The sequence below is a fragment of the Zootermopsis nevadensis genome, unplaced genomic scaffold (assembly GCF_977971745.1).
Source record: "Zootermopsis nevadensis isolate Lab colony 2312 unplaced genomic scaffold, Znev_1.0 Znev_ptg000025l, whole genome shotgun sequence".
NCBI lineage: Eukaryota > Metazoa > Arthropoda > Insecta > Blattodea > Termopsidae > Zootermopsis > Zootermopsis nevadensis.
In genome coordinates, this window is record NW_028259157.1 from 9,060,030 (window position 1) to 9,071,029 (window position 11,000).

The 11,000-nt window shown below is 33.9% G+C and overlaps 2 protein-coding genes across 6 annotated transcripts; both read left to right on the top strand.

Moving 5' to 3' along the window:
* The first annotated feature begins 272 nt into the window (after positions 1-272).
* On the top strand, positions 273-5,204 carry LOC110832569 (uncharacterized). 5 transcript variants are annotated; one of them, XM_022069679.2, is made up of 6 exons: positions 273-410; positions 661-798; positions 1,465-1,635; positions 2,015-2,148; positions 2,546-2,651; positions 3,582-5,204. In XM_022069679.2, the coding sequence occupies exons 1-6, from the start codon at positions 381-383 to the stop codon at positions 4,746-4,748; spliced, it is 1,746 nt and encodes a 581-aa protein (XP_021925371.1). In that variant the 5' UTR covers positions 273-380; the 3' UTR covers positions 4,749-5,204. The 5 variants fall into 5 exon arrangements, with proteins under 5 accessions (XP_021925371.1, XP_087212181.1, XP_021925374.1 ...); XM_087356055.1 differs by having other exon boundaries at positions 1,465-1,494; XM_022069682.2 differs by lacking the exon at positions 273-410 and having other exon boundaries at positions 1,328-1,635.
* Positions 5,205-6,869: 1,665 nt separating this feature from the next.
* LOC110832572 (uncharacterized) lies at positions 6,870-10,595 on the top strand. The gene is made up of 2 exons (XM_022069697.2): positions 6,870-7,007; positions 9,219-10,595. Exons 1-2 carry the CDS (start codon positions 6,870-6,872, stop codon positions 10,272-10,274), a joined length of 1,194 nt encoding a protein of 397 aa, XP_021925389.1. The 3' UTR covers positions 10,275-10,595.
* Positions 10,596-11,000: the final 405 nt, after the last annotated feature.

The window sequence follows — 11,000 nt, forward strand, 5'->3', positions numbered from 1 at the left end:
GGTTTTTACAGCCCTGTCATGTGTATTACTATATTTACAAAATATCCATTATATCTTTATACGTTGATCTACTGAACAGACAACTAAATGGATGGGTGGACGAATTAAATTGAAAGCCGTTTGTGTGGTCAGAACCCATTGACTCCACTACGCGTTTCCCTGACAAATTTGTGTAGGTGTAATTCACATTTGTCATATTTCTTGATGATTTTCTTTATATTGTAAAGTAGGTTCACGTTAGTTCAATGTTTTATGTTGCCAGTTCAGGTGTATGTGAAAAGTGTTTGAAGTTAATTCAGAAATCCGTGTGAATAAATTATGTTTCCCGAATGTATAATCAGAGCCAGTGAAACTTGCGCATCATGGCTTGTTCAATTTAGATGAAGAAATGCGGTAACATTGTTTTTGAAGTATGTTTGATAACTGGGATAAATTTAGTTTTCTTACTAGTAAATCACTAAATTATTATACGATAGAAAATGTTTCAAGTAATTAATTTGAGTATGGTATACTCTGCTATAAAATGGCACAAAGTTCGAGTATATCAAAATATGTTTGGGATTGTCCATTCAGGTCAGGATGCTCGTTTTGTGTTCATTAAATTGGCTTGTAATAGTATATTATATATTGCATCTAAACATAGGACATTTCCTGTTGCAGTACAAGAAAGCAAAAACCACTATGAAGTTCAGTGAAATATGTCGCTTATGCCTGAGCACCAAAAGATTGTTTCTGCCTCTTTACAACACTCCTGGAAATCTTCAAGAGAAAATTAACACGATTTCTTCAAGAGTAGAGGTCAGCTGTTCTGGTGAATTTCTGTTATGCTTTACTAGGGAGTGTGTTATTGGTCTGTTGAATTGCATTTGATACACCAGAATTTGTTGGCTAATGGGATTTGTACCTGTCTAAAATGCAATATAAAATTTTTATCTAATTCTGAAAAGCTATTGATTATTTTGTAACAACCCTTTTTAATACCATTTGTTCTGTTATGTATCATAGGGTGAAGCTAAAATACGTTATAAAAGAGTAAATAATGATCCAAATGTATAATTAATAACCATTTTGGTGATGGAGCTTTATCAATTACAGAGGGCTATAGACTTGGACGAATTTAATTACTGGTATAACATGTATTGATGGCATAACATACGTCAGTGATAACACTCAGGTTCTCTTTAGCTGATGGCTTTATTAAACACTCTCTTAAAATTAATAATGCTTAGTGCACTTGAAACAGCTGAAATATTAACACTCCAAATGAATGTTCTGTATTAGTTCTTTTTGTCTGATGTCTAAATGACACTTCTTCTCTTGCCCACAGCTTCACTTACATATGGAGCACTGCTGCTGTATATTCAATTACACCCATAAGAATTGTCCCTGTCTTCGTGCAAGTATACATGCAGTTCACAGTGCTCTTCTCTTGATTTGCACTGTGGGTGCCTTATTTTTGTACAGGTCATTGTTGGAGATGGTTTGCCTGCCCAGGTATGTCAACAGTGTGCTGAAATGGTCAATACTTGCTACAACTTTAAACTGCAGTGTGAGAAGTCAGATATGACATTGAGGCATTATGTTAGCAGTCATTCTCAGTGTGAACATGAAGTTGAAGGGTGTTTCAGGCTTCAGGTATAAACAGCAGTTATGTTTTTATGTATAATCTTATTGCATTGGTCTGAAATTTGATATCTCATCCTACTGCATTGATGGTGAACCTTAACATTTTTTGCTGCCTGGTATCAATGCCCCTTCCAAAAGTTACCATCTGTAAGATCAACTATAGGTCAGCTTAATTGCTAAGAATAACTATGTGTGAATATGTTGAACCAATGAATGATGGCCACAGCAAACAATCTTTTTATTGTTTCACAACATTAATGAACAGGATGCTTTAATGTACACTTTTGAAAATTTTAACATATGTACTTGTATGTATTTGCCCATTTGTGCTAATTGCACAGACTACACTATAAGGACTTTTTCTAAGAGATTTTTATCTCTTTAACAGGAGACAGAAAATTGTGCTATTGATGGGAAGCAAAATATGAACTGTGAGAATTATATTGATGCCACTGCTGTCTCTCCATTATGTGAGAGAAACCTGACACTGGACTGGGGTATGACATGTAAAAATTTGCAATGGTAAGCTTTATGTAGACAAACGTATATTTTTATTTGCAATATATATATATATATATCTACTGCATATGGGTGATTTTTGTTGTTAACTGGATAAAAAAATATATATGGCATGTGAGAGCTCAGCTCTGGCTCCATTGTTATGTATAAACTTGTATCGTGGTACCTGTTAGATGGAGGCATGCAATGTCATTCTAACTGAGGACAGATATAGAACTTGCTTATGAAATGTTTATATATAATTTATGAAGATAGTGGATGACATCCAAAAAGAAAATATCCCATATTGATAATGAACCACTGTCACAGACCCATAACCACTGATTAATAACGATATTAACAAATGTAATTAAAGTGTGGCTGTGTGTATTATTTGTAACATAGCTTTATATTTTTGTAGCAGAATTAGACAAGAAAACTGTGTGAGTGATCTTCAGTCAAAGATGTCAGAAAATGAGAGTAAATCATCTGTGTGTCTATCAGACATGTCTGTCAGAAACATTCAGGTAGGTCCTTGTAGCAGTTTAAGAAAAGAGTTTTTAGGTCCATGTTATTCTAAGTTTGATAGGACTGTGTATAATGAAGTTGGAAACAAATCATAGTTATTTAAAATGTGTTGTTTAATTTCATTTGTGTGTATTGATTTTTGTCTCCTGGGTTATGACACTTTTCTTCTTGTAGATGATTATCAATATACACAAATTGTGGATAATGTTTTGATAATAACATAAAATATCTACCTACTTTATAATATACTGTTTTACTAGGTGTTTCCAGTAAAGGAGGTGAGGAATTCAATCAGTTTCATTTTCCATTGCTATATGCTACGGTGATGTGTCAAGCAAAGAAATAATTTGTTCTCTGTTATTTATAAAACTCTTGATGTATTGAAATCCAGATATAAACACCATTACATTATGTATAATAGTGTATTATGGTGATAATATGGAAGAACCTAATTACTGTATGAGTCAGGATTACTAAATTCTTGGACTATGTCTATCGTCTGTGTTTATACACTGTATCAGTGTTTTACTGGGCATTCCAACTGAAGGAGGAAATTAATATGGTTGGTAGGATTTTTCTTTCTCGCGTTGATGAATATAAAGGTGGCTGTCTTTTTGGTTGTAGCGCCATGTAGTCTGGTAGAAGTTTACCAGCATTTCAGAGATCCTTGCTGCCTCCATCATCAGGGCAATTGTCAGACTATACAGCACTGCAACCAAGAAGATAACCATGTTTGTAATTTTGTATCTAGCAGAGATGTAAGTACTCTGGCCTTCCTTATTTATATATCAAACTTTTATGTGTTTCAAATAGATATGAGAGTGGTAGCATGCATGCATATTGATGCTTGTTTAAATGCATTGGTTTTGAGGTCTTTTAAATACTGAATCCTTAAGTGGCACTCAGATATGCTACATTGATTTCTTTAGGAACTTCCAACAGTGGATAAGTCTTTCAGTGATGACAGTACTGCTTCATCATCAGCTATTGACTCCACACCTGAATTCAAACACAAAGAGGATACACGAAGAAGATTGAGCTCCAAGAAGTCAAAGTCTAAGTTTTGTCTGACAGCTCCTTGGGGAAAGGAGCCAAGATCACTTGAGTCATACAACACTTATGTGAATACTAAGAAATCAAACAATAAAGAAAGTGAGTCAGTTCAGAAACAGGATGTTCATTCTCTGGGAAGTGGAAGAGGAAATGTAACATCTACAGATGTTAGCCATAGGCTAGTATCAAATATCTATATACAGCAAGCAGTATGTTATGGAAATTCCAGCAGTTACAGAAAGACATTTGGGAACATTTCCAGGGCAAAGCCTCACATTACTTTACCTACGAAGTACCACAAATGTGGAGTATGTGGGAAGTCAGTACAAAAGTTGAATTTGCACATGAAAATGCACACTGGTGAGAAACCATATCAGTGTTCTGTTTGTGGTCAGCGTTTTATTCAGAAAGGTAGTCTGCAGAAACATAACACACTACATACAGGAGAGCGCCCTTACAGTTGTACTCTTTGTGGTAAAACCTTCAGGTGTAAGTCTGATCTAAATCAGCACATTAAGTTACATACAGGGGATGCACACAAATGTTCCATTTGTGAAAAGGAATTTACAACTCGTCAAAATTTGGATAGTCACGTGAGGACTCATACAGGAGAAAAGCCATATCTGTGTCATACTTGTGGTATACATTTTACACAAAAGGGGGCATTAACTAAGCATGGCAGAATCCACGCTAATGATCGTCCCCATCAGTGTTCTGTTTGTAACAAGGGGTTCATTACTCAAAGTGCACTTAACCTCCATTTTAGAACTCACACTGGGGAGAAGCCGTACACATGTGCGACGTGTCAGAAGTCTTTCACAGACCGAGGATATTTTATGCGACATCTTATGATACATTCCGGTGAGAGGAGCTTTGTGTGTTCCGTGTGTGGTAAGGCATTCACACAACAGATTAGTTTGAAGCGACATGTAAGGCTTCACACTGGGGAGAAGCCTTTCCTATGTGTGCTGTGTGGGGACAACTTTGCCTTGAAACGTGATCTGAAACGACATACAGAAAGAGTGCATGAAGGGAACAAATGACTTGAGGCTCTTTAGTCTGTATATTATTTAGTTTGTGAGGTCGTTTTCAAATGTATTCTTATTGTAAAACAGGGTAGTTTTGTAAACATTCTAAATGGAAAGTCTGTGTTGGAATCAAAATGCAAAGGCAGAATTTAATACTTTCTTTTTCATAGTATTTTTAAAATAAATGTGATGTAATACTTTATTTAATGTTGTCCCACATAATACTGATTCATTCTTTCTGCTCAAACCAATTTTTGTATGAAATGGTTCAGGAGAAAAGCTTAAGGCTTGTCAATAACTACTAGATGCTTTCTTCATGTCTTTAGAGGATGAGTCATAACTGGGCCTATTGTAATGCATGTATACCATATCTCTTGTACATATTTTGTATGACATTTTTACACACTTATGCACTTATTTGCATTCTGTAATATTATTTGAGTAACCAAATAAAACACCAATTTTTGAAAATGGTAATAAATTATGAATCTACGGTCAAATTTTCATAGTGTAAAAAATGATCCAATATAATTGTGATTTTGTTTTAGGAACACATTCCCAGAATTTAAGAAGGTACTTAATAATTTGTTGTATATGTCTTGGAATAACTTTGATACAAGATCCAAATGTAACTGTATTTAAATTTTGAAAGATTTTAAAGTACCTCATCACTTTGTTTCAGTCTGTTTGTTGATACTTTTTGATTCTCCCCCTTTTTATGGTTGTTTTGTTATAAACTGAACTGTATGTTGTTAACATGTTGAAACTTAATATGAAGCTCATAAAAATCAATAACTTGCATATTAAACAGGTGCTCACTAACTAAACAACTTTGATATATATTGTAATCAGGCTAAAAAGGAATTTGGTAAATTAAATAACCTGTAGCCCTTTAGTTCTTACTGTCTTCTGTCCAATATTGCTGTTTTAATTGCTCAAGAATTGTAATAACTAGAAACAAACATCGGAATTCATGGGATAAATTTTCTTGTGCTCACCAACATTAAATTGCAACTGTTCTGAAATGGGGAAGGGGGAATATGAAATATAAATGTGTGGCTTCCTGTGTTTAACTGTTTTAACCATTCAAAGCTGAAGCTTGTCTAAATAACATCTAATAATCAACCTGCAAAATAAAGAAAAGAACTCCACCAATACAAAGATCAACTGGTTAATGGTGTTTGAGGAAATGATCCTTGTTAAAATTAGAATCATACAAAACCCAAAAGTACAAAATGAAGTTGCTGATTGTTGATGGGACATATAATTACTATTCGGCTATAAAATTGATTGAAAAGATGGGAGAACCTAAGTAATGGTGGATACTCTGGGACTCGGTTCTGATTTTTAGCTAAAGAAACACAACCTGTCATTCCATTTTATGAATATTACGATATCTGTTTATCATCCATATCTGTGCCATTTCATATAGCATCTCTTTTACTTTTGCCATATTTCTGCAATACAAGATGCAGAAATGTTATTTCGTCAATCATCACGTGACGGCCTCACGAATGAAGCTCTGAATAGAGTAAGAAATACTTATCTCGTTGACAAAACTCTCATGTGTGTAATGTATATGACATATCCAGAATGAAGTCTGAAGCCTATTCCTTATTTGCCAACAATTTTCAAATTGTTCTTGTCTGAAAGTTGCAGGGATATATTTCCATAAAACGTAGAATCCAACGGTGTTCAGGAGCGTAACTGTACACAAGAGTATCTATCTTGTTCTTCGAAGAAATCTTTATTTTCCTTCGTCTTCGTTGTCATATAGAGGAAGGAATACTTCATATTCACATTTAATTCATTTCCCTCGTTTTGAACATGTAAATTTATGTTAGTTTGCGTAATTACTGTGACTCGATCTTTACATGTTCAGATATACAGTTATTTTGCTTAAAACAATTCTGTTAATAATGTTCTCTGATTGAGTTTGGTTATAGGTGTGCAATGTTTGGTCATGAGGAGGAAGCATGTATAAGAACGAAGTTCTGTCGTTCGTTCGTTATCGTTTTTCTACTGCGGAATTGTTTGTATGAAGTATTACTTCTGTTCGTTATTACAGTGTATGAAATGTTCCCGTATTTAGAGTTTATTTAAAAATTTCCATGCTATTAATAGCAGTAGTTCATAATGGAGGAAGACAATGTTTCAACACAAGATGTAGAAAATTCAGATTCATCTCGTACATCATCTACATCTGAAGCGACTTCTAGCATTGTTAAAAATGTAGACCCTTTTACATTTGTAGAAGTAAAATGTGAAATTGAGGTAAGCATATGTGTTGAAGTGGTTAGTGTGCATTTTGAAATTGAGTTGGTTACGTTACCTCAGTTATGTTACGTGAGCTGTAAAGGGTATGGTTTTCAGTTAAAATTGTTCAGGTTACAGTAACTTGTATGAAGAAAATTCAGAGGTCTCTTATAAAATGCTGTCCTTGATTTGATTGTAAGAACTAAATGGACTTTCGGAAAAGTTTTTGGGCATTAGGTGTCCTACCCCGCCGAAATTCGAACAGGGGACAGAAGTAGAAGTTTTAATTATACAGTAATGTATGTTCCAGTAGAGACCATCAAATTGTGATTACTGTTTTCGTAAGTTTACCCAACAACATAGTTTTCTGAGTTTGGTATGTATATATCTTGATACATTTATTAATGAGAATTGTAGAACTTTACAGAGATCACTTGGGTGGAGTCTGAAGTAACTTATGTTTTAGCACAGTGGTTATGAAATCAAGACAATCTAATGAAGTTGTACCAGTTTATATTGGACTGAGGTATGTTTGATGTACATGGCTTTTCAGGAATTTGGCTTTAAACTTTTCTTAAAGTCATTGTTATCTTTATAATTCAGGCCTGCACAACTTGAAAGTACATCTGGGCCAAAATGTAAACTATCAGCTTGGATAGCTTAGTCAGTATAGTGACTAGCTACAGGATGGGCAACTGGGGTTTGATCCCTGTTGGGAGATATGTGGGAGGAGGTGGTCATTATCTATTTTAAGGTACTATTCTGATATTAATGATGAGGATTTGGAAAACAAAAAAATACCAAAATGAAGATGCTTGTACCTTGCTTTGATTCAAACTTTGTTACTGCATAATGCACTATGCTAATACGCTAGATCAGTTTGTAAATGGAATGCATGACATTCAAGGAATTGGACATCCTTATATTATTTATTTTATTATTTGTAAACCAATTGTAATTTGGGCAGAAAAGTTCTTATATTTATGTGGTGATGAAAGCAAATTATGAAATTCTTGGAAGCAGATTCATATTAATTTTTAAGATTCTTAATTTGTTTCATGTATTTCTGTGTACCAGTTTGATACCATTAAACAACAACAATGTGTATGGTCAACTGGGATTTTTAAACTTCATGAATTCAGTAATAGGAGTCGGATTCAGATTTTACCCCTGTGAATATGGTTATCCCACAACTAGTGGATATATTTGCCTTTATTGCATAAGCCCCAATGTTGTGGGTTTGATTGAAAGTACATACACCATTCATGCAATTGGTAGGATTTAAGTTTATGATTAAACTGATGCTGCTGTCTACAGGTATAGCAGCTAATATACAAGCTCTTGTGTTGAAACTTACTCTTACCTGTTATTGAGTTGAAGATGTTTTGCTGCATAAATGGATGTTGAATTACCAGCTATTTACATAAATTTATTTTGTTGCTAGTTAATGGTGAGTTAGCTCCCAGTGACATATATGACTTTTGGAATGTTTGTGTGATCATATTTCCTTAAGTAGATGGCATTTTAAAATTTGTTAACATCAAATGTAGTTCAGATTTTTTCTTTCCCTAGTTAGTTTAGAAATCAAGTCTTTCTCTTCAACAGAGTGCCTACTTTCATAGATATTTCTCACTGCTTTGTGGACAGACTGTAAATTACATATTTTAAACCTTCTGTGTTAGTTAACAAGTACTTGTATCTTGATGTTTTATGTGCTGTATTACCAACTGTGATTATAACAAACCAACTAGATGACTTGGGGAACCTGAATTTTCATCACCAAATTAATCAAAACCCTTGGTAGGATGATTATGAATGATGAAAATACAGGGATGTTTGAAGAAATAGTAGTGGTTTTAATTAAGTTAATATAATGACAGTTACTTTTCAGGAATGAGGAAAACCTTGAAAAATCTCAAATTAGCTGATATTTGTATTGGATATAGACAGGGCGCCTCACAAATGTGAGTCACATTACTACTCTACTTTTGTGCTCAGCCCATATGTTGAACCATTTACATAGTGGCATTGTATAGCTTTGTGTGTTTCTGCACAGGCACTCTTATAACATTCTATGATTTATTTCCTTTACAAATTGAGATGATTTGTGGAATGTAATAATATTATGTTTGAAACAGTTTAATGTTTTCTGTTTTATCGTTGAGAATATTTCTTGAGTATGGAAACACTTATATTACAAGAACCAGTAAAAATGTACTCTCTCCACAGGAAAATGAATATTCTTCATCTGCTGATTGGGAGCATTTCCTTTGTCAGTCATCAATGAAAGAAGGTAAGGATGAACATGGTGATTGCATTGATGAACAGAGTCTGAGGATTGATGAAAATCATGAACACACGAACATACTTACTAGTAAGGATTGTGACAGGTTATGCTCACTTGGAAGTAATGCAGACAGACCATATGTGTGTGCTGTGTGTGGGAAAGGATTCAGTCATGCTGGCAACCTGAGGGTTCATAACATGATACACACTGGAGAGAAACCCCACCTGTGTCAACTATGTGGGAAAAGATTTGTTACAAGTAGTGAACTCAAGAAACATAGCTTATCTCATACAGGAGAGAAGCCACACGTGTGCATAATGTGTGGCAAGGGATACATCCAGCGTGGAGATTTACGAAGACACCTATTGACTCACACGGGTGAAAAACCTTTCTCTTGCTCATACTGTGGTAAGGGTTTTACAGATAATTCAAATTTAAAGCAACATTTGCTTATACATACAGGGGAGAAGCCATACAAATGTGAGGAATGTGGAAAGGGTTTTAACAATTCTGGAAATCTTAAAACTCACAACTTGACACATACTGGCGAAAAACCTCACAAATGTAAAACATGTGGCATTGGCTTTAGTACTCGTGGCAATCTTAAAACTCATATATTAACACATTCTGAAAAGAAACCATTTGTTTGTGGCATCTGTGGTGAAGGTTTTTGTAGAAATTCTCAATTAAAAACACATACATCAAGACATAGTGGTGAGAGACCTTTTGCCTGTGATGTCTGTGGTAAGCAATTTTTTACAAAGGGAAATTTGAGAACACATTCTATAACTCATACTGGTCAGCACCACCCATTTACATGTTCTGTTTGTAATAAAGGTTTTACTTATAGAGGAAACTTGAAGCAGCATATTGAGACACACACTGTAGAAAAACAGCAAGTCTGTAAAGAATGTGGTAAAAGTTTTAGTAGTAGTACATGGTTTAAGAAACATACACTATCCCACTCTTTAAAAGGTAGCATTGTCAGCAGTTCATGAATTCAGGAATTACTTGTGCAGCAAACTATTGGTCCCTGGAAAATATTTTTCTTATACATACAATTCATCAAACCTTGTGAATATTGTGAAGAAAAGAAGAAAACTGTATGAATTATGATGTATTTGAATCATCAATTTTGTTTTCTTTGGAATTTGTGAAATTTGTTTTATTATTTATGCTGATATAGTGGATGCCATTTTATCATCCCGTTTCTAGTGACTACATTAATATGTTATCAACATTATTATCTATAAATATGTAATGTCAGATACTTAAATTTGTATTTGAATATTAAGAATTACATGATTTACCTAATTAAATATTTGATTCATTATACAAAACTCCTGAAAAGTAATGTATATAAAATATACCTCAAACAATGTGCAATATATAATATTTGCGTAGTGAATTTATAGATTGATTATTTTAAAACAAACAATTACTTTTCATGAAACTTTAAATTCGGTCTGTTATGAATACTGATTCCAGTGAAAGTCATTGCTGTTATCCTTTGCAATAACATATTTTTAAATTTTCCCATTTATAATGTTACCATGTTTTTTGTTTTTTTTGTTTGAAAAATGTTATGCATTGCTTTCATAAGATGTCTTCATTGATGTTGTCCACGAATAAGAGTATATGTGAATCACAGATGTTCCTGTTGGAGATTGGTTGTCTTGTCAGTACTATTTAAGGTACATCTATTTAAGTTTGTAACATGCTTA